The sequence below is a fragment of the Lemur catta genome, chromosome 5 (assembly GCF_020740605.2).
Source record: "Lemur catta isolate mLemCat1 chromosome 5, mLemCat1.pri, whole genome shotgun sequence".
Taxonomy (NCBI): Eukaryota; Metazoa; Chordata; class Mammalia; order Primates; family Lemuridae; genus Lemur; species Lemur catta.
Genome location: NC_059132.1, coordinates 64,566,031 through 64,583,518, shown reverse-complemented (window position 1 = coordinate 64,583,518; position 17,488 = coordinate 64,566,031). Strand labels below are relative to the sequence as shown.

At 41.5% G+C, this 17,488-nt stretch overlaps 1 protein-coding gene across 1 annotated transcript; it reads right to left on the bottom strand.

Moving 5' to 3' along the window:
- Positions 1–697: 697 nt before the first annotated feature.
- Positions 698–16,228, bottom strand: PGBD1 (piggyBac transposable element derived 1). The gene is made up of 7 exons (XM_045552042.1): positions 16,096–16,228; positions 13,790–14,849; positions 12,281–12,437; positions 10,706–10,794; positions 5,548–5,677; positions 4,775–4,871; positions 698–2,516 (listed from the first exon to the last, which is right to left on the bottom strand). Exons 2-7 carry the CDS (start codon positions 14,183–14,185, stop codon positions 962–964), a joined length of 2,424 nt encoding a protein of 807 aa, XP_045407998.1. The 5' UTR covers positions 14,186–14,849; positions 16,096–16,228; the 3' UTR covers positions 698–961.
- Positions 16,229–17,488: the final 1,260 nt, after the last annotated feature.

The window sequence follows — 17,488 nt, the reverse complement described above, 5'->3', positions numbered from 1 at the left end:
TTTTGTTCATTTCCCCTTTCATCAAAATCCTCTCTGTCCATTTTCTCACACCCAGTTGATACATATGAAATATGTACTCATGGAATGAATGAAGATATGTGGGCAGAATTAACATCTATCATTCCTTCAGGAGACAAAGAATTTATTCTCATGTTTGGCTTCTTGTTTGTTCTATCATTCTGTCATAGCCTGTGTTTGCTTTTGTGTTTGTTTTGTATAGATTGAGTCACCTATGTTTAGTTTAACCAGCATAGACACAAGAGAATTAACTATGGTCCTCACCATGAATGAGTGTGGATGTGACCTTTTGAGAATGACTGAGTGGTGCTTAAGACACCTTCGCATTAGAACATAAATGTAATTGTAGCACTCTGGGAGGCCAAGGCAAGAGGGTTGCTTGAGCTCAGGGGTTTGAGACCAGCCTGAACGAGGGTGTGACCCCCTTTCTACTAAATATAGAAAAATTGGCCAGATGTGGTGGCACGCCCCTGTAGTCCCAGCTACTTGGGAGGCTGAGGCAGGAGGATCACTTGAACCCAGGAGTGCAAGGTTGCAGTGAGCTATCATGACACCACTGCACTCTATCCTAGACAACAAAGCAAGACCCTGTCTCAAAAAAAAAAAAAAAAAAAGGCATTCTCCAGAGAAATTTTTTTTTTAAAGAGGCTGGATTTCATTCTTTAAATGCATAAAATAGTCAATGCAACAAATAAATGCTTCCCCACATGTCTGACACAAAATTAGACATAGAGAAAGGGTACCACTGGAGTTCAACATTTTCACAGATGATTTTTACCATTATTTGTTACAAGTCTTTGAAACTCTATATAAATGTCTGATTTTTAAAATATTACTTAATTTCACTACATACATCAGATTTGCTTTGGAAGGGTACAATCTACTGTGTAGTTATCATTTTGCTATGTCTTGTTAACGTCTGCATTGTGCCCATTTATCTGCCTTAATCTGACAGATTAGCATTGTGTTCCAAGTAGAAATACGCAACACATCTCCGAAAATCCAAGATGTCTAGAGAGGCACCTGGGTTACAGGCTCTGTGTAGTTGCCATGCATTGTTCATGGCTACATCAATCATGTAGCTCACCAAAATTGAGTACCATTTCTTGCTTCTTATCCTCACCCTATATTTGGAAATAATTTGATCCATTTTAGCTACACCTTCCTTGCCTTCATTGTACACTTTCACTATGGATGGTTGACTTATCTGAGGGATCTCTTCATCATCAGCAAAACAATTTATCTCACTCACTGGTTCTATGCCTACAGCATTGGAGCACAGACTGATAATGCCATCACCATACCAACGACACAAAATTATCTCATCATTTTCTTCCACTCGGAAATCAAAATACCCCCTCTTCATTTTTTTCATATGTTCTGCATTCATAAGGGGGCATTTTTCAGTCCTGTTCTCACGAATCATTCCTGTTGCCCTCACTCCCTTCTTCTTCAAGGCTGACACTAATTTAACACTTGTAAAGAAGCTATCAAAACACAGGTGATAGGGATATTGACCTCTCTCTAAAAGAACATCAGCAAAGTTCATCACTAGATTTCCACCTAACCCAAGGCCAAGATCTTCATATGCCTTCATACTTGATTCTTCTTGATAGGGTTCAAACCAAACCAGATAACCCTGTGTGGTTGTACCACACCAAATTTTATAGCCAATTCTAATAGACTTTCCATTCAGGAATTGGTCACTGTCAAAGCATTCACACATTGACTTATCAAAGCAATAGTATTCTTCTAGGGGAGCATACAAGAGGAAATTTTTATTCATTTGTTTTATGAGAGGCCTCAGTTTTGTAAACTTATCTTTTTGATCTAGGTGGCCATTATCTGCAAAGTGCAGGTATGAGAAAATCAATTCAAATCTGTCCCTTCTAATAGCATCTCTAACCAAGTTCTGATCAGCATCAGGGATTTCCCAATACATTCCCCTTCTGGGACGCCTCACAAATCCACTCAAAAGCAGAACACCAAACACACACCTCATTTCCTGAACTGTGACTTCCAAGCTGACATTTTTCTGAGAAGCATAATTATTGGTTTCACTGACAATTAAGTTGAACGTTTCATCATCAAAAAATAATTCAAAGAGCTCTACTGGATTCAACTTTTCATTCTTGAGATTCAAAAGTCCAGAATCCAGGACTGACCAGCTTGGAAAGTTGGGTTTAATGTCTCTTTTGGTCCAATTCTTTTCTGGGACACTTGACACCTTTAGCTTCTTTTGAGCAGGCTGGGTCTCAGGCTCATTATCTTCCTCCACATCTGAGTCACCAGAAAATGCGAGGCCTTGGAGTAGTTCACTCACTCGAGCTTTGTCTTTTTTTCTCCCTTTTCGGGTAATATCTCCTGCAGCATATTCCAAGGATGAAATGTGCGTCCGGGCCCATAAGTCACCCGGGTGACGGTCCTTCAGAGTGTTCAAATGTGCAACTGTCCTTTCAGTAGGGACAGGAATATAAGGGATCTGGGGTGCATGATCTCTGGGAAATAAAAAAAGAACATATGTTATAAAAATCCTCAGTCTTTCCCAGCTACTTGGGGGGCTCAGGCCAGAGGATTCTGGAGCCCAGGAGTTTGAATCCAGCCTGGACAACACAGAAAGAAGAAAAAAAAAAAACCCTCAGTGTTATTCTTTAATACATGAGAAATCCACTAAAGCCTAAATCTTTTGGCAGGAGAGGATTACTTACTTCTCACTCCTCATGCTTCCATGGGGAGGACTTTGGCTAGACTTAACATTTCTGGCCTCCCTCCACCTCTCACTCATTTCTTATGATGTAAGAAATTGTTGAATCTGGGGAAAGGAACTGGGCATTCATGGTGCAGCCCCCTCCTCTCTCCTCTTTAGCAGAAGGATGCAGATATCCCACGCTCCTTTTTGCCCCAAGTTGCATCGGCAGGACTGTGCAGGGGGACATCTGCTGCACTTGTCCTCTGCCAGTATGAGCCTATTTAGCTCTGCCTCTGAGCTGCTTTATCTACTCTAGCGTCTGTCAGTAATAGAGTTGAGGCTTCCAGAACCATCTATTTTACTCCTGTGTCCCCCTCAATTGGTTTGGAACTTGGACAAAGAAGAAGGTTGTTATTTACTGGGCATCCTCACACCTCTCACAGAATTTCTGAACGTGGAAGCACTTAGCTTTTCCTAGTTCTACATTTATCTGATGGACACATAGCTCTGGAAAGAAACAAAGAAGAAACTCAGCTCATTGCACTTGTACTGATTTGTATGAGGTTTACAAAGAAATAAAGCTAAAGTTACTAAGCTGAAAAGTATTATTTTACACACACTTCTTTCTTATTTCTAGATATTTGCATTTTGTTTACTAGGGTTCTATCAGTAAACTAGTCTAGTTTTAGAAGACATAGGGGCAAAAAAGCAGTGAAAAGAGTATATTTTAATATAATTTACACTACATATATTTATTTAAAGCATTTGTTATCCTGGGTATCTTCAATGTCTATGTGTATTCAACACATCCATCTCAGAATTCCCTGACATCTACCTCTTCAGTGAATCCTGTCATGGCATTGAACATTTCCACTGCTGAAATCTCAATTTCAAGAGATACAATGTATTGAGCCCAACATTGTGATGAAGGAAATGGGAAAAACAGTGAGATAAGAAAGTAGGGTGGCAGTAGGGGACTAGAGGAGGGATGAGGGGATGTAGGTGGAGCTGAATCTTTGACGTAATGGTTGAGCTGCTGCACCAGACCTAGAACAGCCTACCTTCAAACTTTTGTTATGTGAAACAATATCTTTATTCTTATAGGCACTATGAGTCATGAGTCACGGTTTCAGTTAGCGGGTGCTGAATGCCCCCAGCAGGCATTGTAACAGATTCCTATTCTCCAGTTATACCTCTGCACTAAGTTACTGAACATTATTTCTCTTCCTTAGTGGAGCTTGGCTCAGTCCTCACTAGGTTAATGAAAGAGAGAGGAAAAATTTCACTTCTCATCTTAAGTTCCAAGACATTTCTATTTAGCTGAGATTTAGCTCTCTGTTTTCCTAAGATGAGCAAATGTCAATAAGGCCCTACTCCCTGCTCTGCTTTTCAGCCTAATTATCCTGCCTTATTTCCTTTCTCCTCTTTTCTTAACTCTCAGAAGAATTAATAGCCTCACCAGAAGCCAACCCTCTGCTTGTGATTTGGTGCCTGCTTTAGCAGTATCTATGTTACATATTCACTCATTCCCACAAGCAACACTTGTGAAATGCCCACTACTATCATTAATTTCTCCTTCTTTATCAGCTACATTCCTTTTGATCTCTTCCTTATTCGGGTCTTCTAATGAAGGTTGAAAATACCCTACTTGTCCTCACTAAGTCCTCTTCCAGTTCTGATGATATTTCTTTCTTAACTGTCATGGCAGCTTCACCTGCAGCCTTTACTCTCATCTAAATTCTCTGCCTTCTGGCTTCTTTATCTGCAGCTCCAAAAATATATAAAACGGGCCCAGGGAAGAGTGATTAAGCAGGATACCCTGGGTCAGGATAGGATTCTTAGAGGAAACTGTGCCAAATGAAGGTTTTGTTATAATTATCGTATATTGACAATATCCAATAGGTCACATTCTTGGCATCAGGCCTCCTACAATTACAGAAGTGACAGGGGCTCTCATTCTCTATTATTCCAGGGAAGCAGGCTCTTGACCAACTGGTTTCTCTAGTTCCATTCTGACTTCTTTTTATGTCTCCAGGATTTGGTCCACTCAGGACCATGGACACTCACCTGTTGGGTATTCCTGAGGCCTCCCAACCTTGTTTCATTTCTTCAGAAGTTTCTTGCTTTGCATCAAACAATCCATCTTTAGTTACAATTTCTTCAGCTAAAGTAATACATTAATGATTTGAATGTCATATCTATAAATTTTGAAAAAACAACCTCCAGGGTAGGGAATAGATGTTCCAAATTAAACCAAACAACAAATCAACCGGTGTCTCAGGGGTCTACAGTCTCATTAATCCTACAAAATATGGCACAGTATGGGAAGATGATAAGAAAGGTCAATTAGGGCACAAGAGCCCAGCTGGGGAGAGGGTCCAACAGGGCAGAGCACATTTAAAGAAAATTAAACATGAACAATAGTGTTCTCAGAAAGTAAAGAGAACTTCCTCTGAAGTAAAGAAGAAGGGAACAGGTAGAGGTGTTCATGGCGTTTCCAAGTATGAAGGGATATCTGAAATGACAAATCATGTGGAAGCCTCGCTAGGGAAGAAAAAGGGATGCAAAGGAAGAGGTGCACAGGGAATCAGGGAATAGGGAGAGATGAGCAGAGAAAATAACAAGAATCATTAAGCTGGGTGAGTAGCAACAGAAGAAGAAAATGTGATTGGGAAGAATGCAAGATGGTAAGAGCTGAGAGAAGTCAGTAGGCAGAGGCCAGAAGAATGGAAAGGGAGGGTGAGGGTCTATAGGAAATGTGGTCTCCCAATGGCCAATTCAGGGTCAGGGGTGGGAAAAGGAAAGCACAGGCAGGGGACCAGCCAGAGGACTCTCCTTACTCATAAGACTGAGGCTCGCAACCTTCTCCTGAGCTGAGTTCCCACAGAGGTTCCTCTGAGCCAGACTCAGATGTGGCCACTCCTGTGGGGCAGGGGCCCGGGCTGTTTCTTCCTCAGTCTTCACTGATGTCTAAAGAAACAAAAAAAATGGCCTCTTAGTTTTCACTGTGGTAAGGATGGGGGGTCCAGGTGTAAAGGGTATTGAATACCACACTGTAGACCAGTGGGACCAACCTCTCAGGGCATTCTATAGATTTGTGGGGACATTTTTGGTTATAACAATGAGGCCCACCACCTTGTGCCAATGCCATTCATAAGGTGAGGCCAGAGATGTTTGACATCCTGCAATGTGTGGGATGGTCCCACACTACAAAGAACTGTCCCACATCCTGTAGGACTTTCAAGTGTCCTGCTGAACCAAACCTACAATCAATATACACTTAAGTATAGGAGAGTTTTTATAGGGTGATAGAGACTCCTTTTAAACAGATTAGGAACCTAATATAAATGCAGAGATCTCACCGAATTTCATTAATGATCTCACTGAATTTCATTAGCAAAGATTATTTAAAAATATTTCAAACCTAGCAATGATAAGATTTCTAGGTTGGAAAAATCACACCCTGAAATTATTTATTTTGGGGGTTGTCTGTGGTTTTCCATCTTTGTATGACACTATCTCCAAAGGCCTACCAAATGGCTTTTTTTTTTTTTATTTTTTTTTATTTTGAGACAGAGTCTCAAAATAAATCCTGTTGCCCAGGGTTGGGTTCCGTGGCATCAGCCTAGCTCACAGCAACTTCAAACTCCTGGACTCAAGCAATCCTCCTGCCTCAGCCTCCCGAGTAGCTGGGACTACAGGCATGTGCCACCATGCCCGGCTAATTTTTTCTGTATATTTTTAGTTGTCCAGATAATTTCTTTCTATTTTTTTAGTAGAGACGGAGTCTTGCTCTTGCTCAGGCTGGTCTTGAACTCCTGAGCTCAAACGATCTGCCCGTCTCGGCCTCCCAAGTGCTAGGATTACAGGCGTGAGCCACCGCGCCCAGCGGCTTTTTATTAACCTCTTGATATTCTGTTTCATTTCCCAATCTACGCTCTCTTTCCCATTGCCTGAAAAAGGATATAGTGCTCAGTCTTTTAACAGACTGACTGTCTGTTTTGACAAGGAGGGGAGCTTCAAGAAAGAAGATGTTTTCTCTTTACCGTATCACTACCCCATCCCAAACTTCAAACAGAGAATTATTTTGATATTAATACTAAAAAGCCCACCTCATTTAAATATAGGCATACCTTGGAGATAGTGCGGGTTCAGTTCCAGACCTCTGCAATAGAGTATCACAATTAAGAGAGTCACACAATTTTTTTGGTTTCCCAGTGCACATAAAAGTTATATTTACACTATACTGTAGTCTGTTAAGTGTGCAATAGTATTATGTCTAAAAAAACCCAATGTATATACCTTAATTAACAGATATTTTATTGTTAATAAATGCTAACAACCATCAGAGCCTTCACTGAGTTGTAATCTTTGTGCTAGTGGAGAGCCTGGCCTTGATGTTGATGGCTGCTGACTGATCAGGGTGGTGCTTGCTGAAGGCTGGGGTGGCTGTGGCAATTTCTTAAAAGAAGACAACAGCAAAGTTTGCTGCATTGATAGATTCTTCCTGTCATGAAAGATTGCTCTGCAGCATATGATGCTGTTTGATAGCATTTTACTCACAGTAGAACTTTCAAAACTGGAGTGAAACCTCTCAACCCCTGCTGCCACTTTATCAACTAAGTTTACATAATATTCTAAATCCTTTGTTGTCATTTCAACAATGTTCACAGCATCTTCACCAAAAGTAAATTCCATCTCAAGAAACCACTTTCTTTTCAGTCAAGTCCGATCTGCTGGAAAGTAGGGGAAAAAAAAGAAGAGGAAGGAGAAGAAACCACTTTCTTTGCTCATCCATGAAAAGCAACTCTTCATCCATTAAAGTTTTATCATGAGATTGAAGAAATTCAGTTACATCTTCAGGTTCCACTTCTAAGTCTAATTCTCTTGCTATTTCTACTACATCTGCAGTCACTTCCTCCAGTGAAGTCTTGAACCCTTCAAAGTCATCCATGAGGGTTGAAATCAACTTCTTCCAAACTCCTGTTAATGTTGATATTTTAGCCTTTTCTCAAGAATCATGAATATTCTTAATGGCATCTAGAATGGTGAATCCTTTCCAGAAGGATTCCAGTTGACTTTGCCCAGATCCATCAGAGGAATCACTATGGCAACCCTGGCCTTATAAATGTATTTTTGAGTAATAAGACTTGAAAGTTAAAATTACTTCTTGATCCACAGGCTACAGAACGGACGTTGCATTAGCAAGCAAGAAAACAACATTAATCTCGTTATACAACTTCATCAGAGCTCTTGTGTGACCAGGTACATTGTCAGTGAGCAGTAATATTTGGAAAGGAATCTTTTTTTCTTAGCAGTAGGTCTCCACAGTGGGCTGAAAATATTCAGTAAATCATGCTGTTTAACAAATATGCTGTCATCCAGGCTTTGTTGTTCCATTTATAGAGCATGGGTAGAGTAGATTTAGCATAATTCTTAGGGCCCTAGGATATTCAAAATGATAAATGAGCACTGGCTTTAACTTAGAGTTGTCAGCTGTATAAGCCCCTAACAAGAGAGTCAACTTGTCCGTTGAAGCTCTCAAGTCAGGCGTTGACTTCTCTCTAGCTATGAAAGTCCTAGAAGACACCTTCTTCCAATATAATGCTGTTTCATTTACATTGAAAATCTGTTGTTTAGTGTAGCTCAAAGATCTTAGCTCAATCTTCTGGATAACTTGCTGCAGCTTTCATATCAGCAACTGCTGCGTCAACTTGCACTTTTATGTTATGAAGACAGCTTCTTTCCTTAAACCTAATGAACCAACCTCTGCTAGCTTGAAACTCTTCTGCACCTTCCTCGCCTCTCTCAGCCTGCACAGAATTGAAGAAACTTAGCACCTTGCTCTGGATTAGGCTTTGTTTTAGGGAAATGTTGTGGCTGTTTTGATCTTCTATGCAAAGCACTCAAACTTTCTCTGTATCAGCAACAATGCTGTTTCACTTTCTTACCATTCGTGTGTTCACTGGAGTAGCACCTTTAATTTCCTTCAAGAACTTTTCCTTTCCATTCACAGCTTGGATGTTTGGTGCTAGAGGCCTATCTTTTGGCTTATCTCAGCTTTGAACATGCCCTCCTCACCAAGCTTAATCATTTCTATAATAGCTTTTGATTTAAAGTGAGAGGTGTGAGAGTCTTCCTTTTACTTGAATACTTAGAGGGTTATTAACCCTCTTAACACTTAAAGGGTTATTAACTGGCCTCATTTCAATATTGTTGAGTTTTAGGGAATAGGGAGGCCCAAGGAGAGGGAGAGAGATGGGGGAACAGCTGGTCAATGGATCAGTTAGAACACACACACACCACTTGTTAATTAATTTTGTTGTCTTATATGGGTGTGGTTCATGGTGCCCAAAACAATTACAATAATGACATCAAAGATCACCACTGTTCGCAGATAAACGTAACAGATATAATGACAATAATAATAAAGTTTAAAATATTGCAAGAATTACCAAAACGTGACACAGATATGAAGTGAGCACATACTGTTGGAAGAATGGTGCCCACAGAATTGCTTGATGCAGGGTTGCCATAAACCTTCAATTTGTAAAAACTGTAGTACCTGCTAATGCAATAAAGCACAGTGCAATGAAAGGACACATGCCTGTAATGTCACGCCTCCTTATTTTCTCCCCCTTTTCAATCTGTAATTTGTCTTGAAATCTATATTGGTGTCCTAGGGCTCTCATAACAAAGTACTGCAAACAGGGCTGGGCGCGGTGGCTCACGCCTGTAATCCTAGCACTCTGGGAGGCCAAGGCAGGTGGATTGCTTGAGCTCAGGAGTTCGAGACCAGCCTGAGCAAGAGCGAGACTCCATCTCTACTAAAAATAGAAAGAAATTATCTGGCCAACTAAAATATATACATAGAAAAAAATTAGCCAGGCATGGTGGCACATGCCTGTAGTCCCAGCTACTTGGGAGGCTGAGGCAGGAGGATCACTTGAGCCCAGGAGTTTGAGGTTGCTGTGAGCTAGGCTGACGCCATGGCACTCACTCTAGCCCGGGCAACAAAGTGAGACTCTGTCTCAAAAAAAAAAAAAAAAGTACTGCAAACTGGATGGTTTAAAACAACAGAATTTTATTCTCACTCTTCTGGAGGTTAGAAGTTCAAAAATCAAGGTATGAACAGGGCCTCGCTATGTTTGAAAGCTGTAGGGGAGTAGTTTCCTTGCCTCTCTGCAAGCTTCTGGTGGTTGTCGGCAAGTCGTGGTGTTCCTTGGCTTGTAGATGTATCACACGAATCTCTGCCTCAGTTGTCATGTGACATTCTCCCTGTGTGTCTCTCTGTCTTCACGTGGGCTTCTTATAAGGATACCAGTCATTGGATTTAGGGCTCACCCTAATCCATTATGACCTCATCTTAACTTGATTACATCTACAAAGAGCCATGCTCTTTGGATGTGTTTTGTCCCCACCAAAACTCAAGCTGAAGTTCACTTGCCAATGTAATTGTGTTGAGAGGTGGTGAGTCATTAGGGATATGCCTTCATGGAGGAATTACTGCAGTCTCATGGAAGTGAGTGAGTTCACAAGATGTGAAGTTTTACCTTGGATATACAGAATTTTTCTATTATCATCACCAAACACTGATTGGATATGTGGTGAACACTGAGAACATAAAGAAGTGTGAGAAAAGGCCTCAGGCTGGGGAGAGAAACCAGAGACTCCAAAAGACAAAACTTCAGTCACTCAGCATCAATTGAGTGGAGGCACTGTCTGAAACCAGAGGCCTAACTCCACCTCTCACTCCCATGCCTTGAGGTTTGGATGTGCTTCTTAAACATGGTATGAAATGAAGCAGTGGCATGTAATCAATATCAGCTCCTTGGCTGATGTACACATGGTGTGTGATATCCTGTGACAACGTGAAGGCAGAGAGATTGAAAGCCTCTCAGAGTGACAAGTGTCAGCCAAGAAAAGGGCAAACAACAGGTGGCCAGAAAGAAGAAGGGCCGCTACTGAAGTTCCTACAAGCCTGGGCACCCTCCTCACCTGGGACCTGGCTGGGTTAAACTCAGGCACTGCTGCCTTGTCTCTGGGGCTTTTTTCCTGGAGATGGTCTAGTCCCTGGGGGACAGGCCCTGTAGAGAGAGGAAACAAGAGTCCTAAGTGAGACATGATGGCCTTTAAGAGTTCCCTTTCTTGGGAATCCAGACTCCTCTGCCAAATTTCTTATGTTTGTTAAACTTCCATAAGTTAAGATGTAGATCTTGCTCTCTGAGATAGAGCATCTTCCTCTCTATTTTTATTCTGTCAGGAATTCTAACCTGACAGACTTTGGGGTCTCCCACTCACAAAATTGACTGAGGTTTATGAACTCATAAGGTGATTTACAGTGATGTATTTTTACACACATAAAGAAAAATTAAAAATCACAGATGAAAATAAAGAGAAGGGAGGAGGAAGCTGATAATAAAGGAAAGATCAAGCAGAGAACAGAGAGATGAAAGAAAAGACAGAGAGAGGAGAGAGACAAGGCAAAGGGGAAACAGGAAAGCAGAAAAGAGGAAGATGAAGAGAGAGAAAAGGAAATAATGATGCAAAAATAAAGAGAAGAGATGTTAGCCATGAGCTAGAAGAGCCTTTGAGAATCTGCCATGTTAGGAGATGCTGATCCCAAAGGAACCTACAATAATCAAAACAGTGATGATGACTGCACAGTGCCAGCCACTGTGTTGTTACTTAAAAAGATGATTTCCAATCCTCACAATAATCATAAAAGTCCAGATTATTGTCTTCATTTATCTCAGGCAGATTCAGAGGGATCAAAGCTGAGTGTAAAGTACACAGAAGTCAAACAGAAAAAAAAAAAAAAAAAGAAGACCTTAGAATTCTAACATTTTATAATTCCATAAGTTTTAAAAGGTTTGCTTAGATATAGGGTTAGACAAAAAAACAAAACTTGATGTTGGTCAAAAGGTACAAACTTGCAGTTATAAGATGAATAAGTTCTGGAGACCTAAGGTACAGCATGGTAACTATAGTTAGTAATAATGTCTTTTTTTTTTTTTTGAGATAGAGTCTCACTTTGTTGCCTAGGCTAGAGTGAGTGCCCTGGCATCAGCCTAGCTCACAGCAACCTCAAACTCCTGGGCTCAAGAGCTCCTTCTGCCTCAGCCTCCCGAGTAGCTGGGACTACAGGCATGCGCCACCATGCCCAGCTAATTTTTTCTATATATATTTTTAGTTTTCCAGATAATTTCTTTCTATTTTTAGTAGAGACAGGGTCTCACTCTTGCTCAGGTTGGTTTCGAACTCCTGAGCTCAAACGATCTGCCCACCTCGGCCTCCCAGAGTGCTAGGATTACACGCGTGAGCCACTGTGCCCAGCCAGTAATAATGTCTTGTACACTTGAAATTTGCTAAGAGAGTAGATCTTAGGTATTCTTACTATACACACACAAAAAGGTAACGGTGAGGAGATTCATATGTCAATTAGCTTGTGGTAATCATTTTACAATGTATACAAAAACTTGAGGACACAGATAAACAAGCTTCTATTGAGATCAAGCTCCTGTCAACAGCCAGCTCCCAGTGTTCTCACTAAACTCACCCTCTGGCACTCACCACTCACTTCTTGGGGGTTCTCTTGGTGAAGTTGTGGAGGTTCACACTTCAAGGTACTTTCACCAGGCAGGAGCTGGAGGTTCTGACATTCCAAAGAGACTCCATGATAATCTGTCACCTCTAGGTGCATGTTCTGTCCCTGAATGTAGACAGAGGCCTGGAGACAAAAGATCTACCTTGAAAAGGCATCCTGGTGGGAACTGGCAGTTAGGGATTTCCCCAAGAGAACACAGGACAAGCCCTATTTCATCCTTTAAGGCAGCAGCAAGTAAGGCAGAAACATTCATTCATTCAGCAAATATGGACTGCACGCCTACTAAGAGCCAGGCCCTGTTCTACGTGCTGGGGATACAGCAGCAAACAAGGCAGACAAGACAGGCAAAGGATTCCTGCCCAGAACAACAAAAACAAAACACAGATGGATGTTTAAACTAGTTGGTGAAAGTTTAATAAGGAGTAGGATATATACACTGTCTCGAAATGTCTCCAATAAATTACTCAGTAATTACAAAGGGGAAAATGGTCACCTTCTACTGAAGAAATCTGACAGATACCACAGTAACCTCCTCAGTGATAGGACAAACCATCACCGTGAGCCTCCTGAAGCAATGCACTGAGAAGAACACACCATCACCTTTGTGGTACTCTAGCCAAAATGTGCAACCTGGATTTAATCATGAGAAAATATAAGACAAACCCAAAATGAGGGGCATTCTCCAAAAAGACTGGCCTATACTCTTCAAAAATATCAATGTCATGATAAAGAAAGACTGAGCACTTATTCCAAATTCATGGAGACTAAAGAGACACAGCAACTAAACACAATGTGTGATGCTGGCTTGTATTCTGGATTGGGGAGAAATTGCCGTAAGAAACACTATTGGGATAACATGACAAAATCTGAATAAAAACTAATGCTATACGATAGTATCATAACAATTTCAATTTCCCTAAACTTGATTGCCATATTCAGGTTATACAAGAGAATGTTCTTGATCTTTAGAAATACAGGTAAAGAGATATAATGTCTGCAAATAATTCTCAAATGGTTTGAGAAAAAAGAAAACCTGTGTATGTATGTGTGTATACACATATATATGCATACAAAGCAACAGAGAATATGCACTCGTTTGCACAAGAGTGTACATGGAGTAGGGGGCAGGCACATCATGAAACAAATGTTAACAACTGCTGAATCTGGGTGAAGAGTACACAGGATTTCTCTAAACTACTTTCCCAGTACTTTATTTTATTTTATTATTTTTTTAGATCTCAGAAAAAGGTCTCACTCTGTCACCCAGGCTTGAGTGCAGTAGCACAATCATAGCTCACTGCAGCCTCGAACTCCTGGGCTCAAGTGATCCTCCCACCTCAGCCTCCTGAGAAACTAGGACTGTATCTCCCAATTCTTCTATAAGTTATAAATTATTTCAAAATAAAAAGTTAAAAATTAACAGATACATGTCCCCCATTTCTTCTCCCACACCACCACATACATTCTCTTCCTACCTGCTGTCCTGTGTCTCTATGTCCTGTCTCTGTATTCTCCAGCACTGTCACTACTTCCTCGCCGCTCTCCAGAGGATACATCTGCACACATGCCTGGAGCTCCTTGGGCAGGATGGTCAGGAACTGCTCGAGCACCAGTATCTCCAGGATCTGCTCCTTGGTGTGCATATCTGGCCTTAGCCATTGATGGCAAAATTCTCGGAGTTGGGCCAGAGCTTCCCGGGGCCCAGGAGCCTCCTGGTAGCAGAACTGCCGAAAGCGTAAGCGGCAAAGCTCCTGAGTGTGGGAACTGCCCTCCTGTGCGTTGCACAACTGCTCCCAGGTGGGATCTTCCTCCTTCACTTTAAGAGAGCCATCTTCATTTTCAAGAGCAGGGCCTGGCAAAGCTTCATACATGTTGAGCTTAGAGGCTAGAAAAAGGTTCACTTAGCTGGGGTCTATGTTCAGAAATGTACATCTGAGGTATAAGAATTGATCAGTAATATGCAAATTATAAGAGATTCAAAACTCTATGTAATGTACTTATATTTTTGTCCCCCCCACTAGGTAAAGCTCAAAAGCTGAACCTGCTTACCTCTATCATCAGTGAAATTAATACATGCCCTGAACACTAAAGGGGTTGAGCCCAGAGGTTAGGGATGTGTAGGATATGAAGGACGAAGTGTTAACTTAGAATGCTTGAGCAGCTTACATGTTAGCTGGGGAGAAGGGATAATTTTACCCACTGAGCTAAATGGCTGCCTTCATGGACAAATAATAGTCTCAAAGGTCATCTGTCTGTGTATCTCTCATTGAATAGTCCACTTTAAATGTAGGTGTGATAGACTGTTTCCAAAGTCTCCTATCCTCAAATACGTTTTATAATGAGATTTGGCCACTATTCTTGTCAGGAGATGGAGCTTATTTTTCCTTCCCTGGAATCATGCTGGCCTATGACTTGCTTTGACCACTCGAATATGGCAGAATTACATTGTAAGAGGAAGTGTCCCTGTAGCTCTCGGCACATTGTCACGAGACTGCCATGCTGTGAGGAAGCCCACGCTAGCCATGCAGAGAGGTCCTGTGGATGAGAACCAAGACACCCAAGCTTAAGCCCAGCTGGGACTAGTGCTCAGATGATTCATCAGCTGAATACAGCTATATAAGCTATATGAGTAACTCTGGGTGAGATCAGCAGTAGAACTGCCCAGTCACTCACAGAATCCTGAGAAATAAGCAGCTGAGGTTATTTTCAGCCACTAAATTTAGAGTTTTAATTTATTTTTGATGTGACAATAGATAACTGAAACAGTATATATGCATCAAGTTCTTTTTTCCTCTCCCTTCACCTACTTTCTCCTTTTGTGATCTCATTAGTCACATTTTCAATATATCTCTGTTCCAAGACTCAAATCGCTGTCTGGCTCCAACTTGCCTTTCACACTCCAAACCCACATCTTGAAGTGCCAGCAGCTGTGGACCTCTCTCTCCTGCACTATAATTTCAACACAGCCCAAACTAAAATCAGAGTCTCTCAAAACTTCACTCACTCTGTATTTCTCCATTTCTACTGGTATCATTATCATTCCCTGCATTCAGTCTTAAAACCAGCCTTTATATACAATCAACTCTGAGTTCACTAAATTCTTCAAAATGTCTCTTGCAGCCACACCTTCCTTTTTATTCCTTTATTACCATTTTCGTTCACTATTACAATAATTTTCGGTGGGGCATTCCTGTCCAACTTCCCCCCCACCACCACCCATTGTCATTCGATTAATATTTCCAACAGCACAATTCTGACTACATTCAACAAACCTCCAAAAAATGAGTTTTAATTAATCCTCATTGAACTAAATTTAAACTCCCCAGGAACTGATCTTTACTGGAGTGTACTGGTTTCTTTGTCACTCGAGAAACATTTATGGAGCACCTCATTATTTTCCAGGCATAAAGCTAACTCTAGAATAAAAGACACAGTTTCTACCTTCCAGAAAGCCATGGTCTTCCTAAATTCCTCCCGTCACTGCCATGCTGAGTACTCAAATTTTTCTATTCACTTTATACTTTACAGCCAAGATCTCCCTTCTAACTGTAAATGCCCAAGACCCAGCGCAGATGACCGATGTAAAACCTTCCCTGGCCAACCCCAAAACGAATGCAGAGCCAGGGAAAACTGTTCTGTCCTGTAAGCCACACAGGTGGAAATAGGGTGTTGCCATGGAAAACTGCATGACCACCCAATATTGTATTACAGATCCCCCCAAGCCCCCGCTTCTTGAGGACGAGGGTTATCTCTGCATAGACTCTACAAGCTCGGTACGTACCTGGTATTCAACAAATATTGATGGACTTCTTGATGAGTGCACGCAGACGTACCTGAGATGCCAGTAGCCAGGGCGGTGTGGCGGGCCCAGGACGTATCTGACTGAGATCACATCCCAGGACCTAGCACAGTGCTTGGCATACGGTGGGCACTCAATGAGTGCGTGTCTAACTGTTGTTTAATAGGCCAGAAGTTCAGAGACAGTGCACAATAAAGACGTGGCCGACCTCGTGAAAGGCTCCCACGGGAGCGCGGAGGCCTGGGGCTCCACAGTCGGGGGGGCCGGCCCCCTCCCCGGAACCCCGAAGTGGGCGCGCGGGTCTCGCCGGCTCTTCCTGTAGTCGGGCGGGGGCCGAAGGCTTCGCCTGTCACCGCGCTGGCAGCCGAGTCGCGGTGTCCGGCCAGTTCCGTGCCTCTCTAGGACCGTGGCCGCTCGTCTCTCTGGTGTGCCGGGAGGACCCCTTCTGCCACCTCCCGCCGGGCCCAGGCGTGTCTCCGCCGCCTGCCCAACCCCAGGCCCATCCGGATGGCCCAAACACGCCCCACGTTTATGTAAATCATTTCAATTACAAACCACAGAATGGTGAAGACAAAGCCGAATCTCTCTCTGGGGTCATCACAGGCTGGTGTGAGAGACAGATCAATAAATAATCACAATACAGCAAGCAGTACCGATTATTTTCTTTAAGTGTACAGATTATATATGCACAATAAAAACTCAAGCTGCATAAAGACTATAAAACGAAGTGTCCCTTAGACACTTCAGAGTTAATCATTGTTAATATTTTGTGTATATCTTCCCACGACATTACCTGCTACATAGTAGCACTCAATAAACATTTTGTTTAGAGAATTAAGTTTGTATATTTTAAAACACCATTTATGAGGTCACAATACAATTTTGCACCTTAGCTCTTTTCAGTTAAGATCGCTTGGAGATATCTCCATATTAACTTATTCTTTTAAGTAGTATTCTATTGTACAAGTGTACCATAATTTACTTAACTATCCCTATCAATGTATACTTAGGCTATATTTTTTCTTTAAAAGCAATGCTGTAGGAAACACCATTAAATACCTTTACATTCTTTTATGAGTATATTTCTAGGACAAATGCCATACATTATTAGAACTGATCAGTCAAAGGACATAGGCATTCAAAATTTTGATGTGCAGTTCCTTATTAATTTTTAAGGCACTTCTGTCCAAAATAAAAGGAGACTGTACTGGAAAAAAATCAATAAAGGAAGTGAACATGGTTATTCACAAAATCAAGATCTTAAATGACCAATTAACATGGGAAAAGATGTTCAATTTGATAGCAAAAATATAAAACGTCCTTTTAAAATCAGACCCAGTATTTATCCATTCACCTACTGAAGCATATCTTGTTT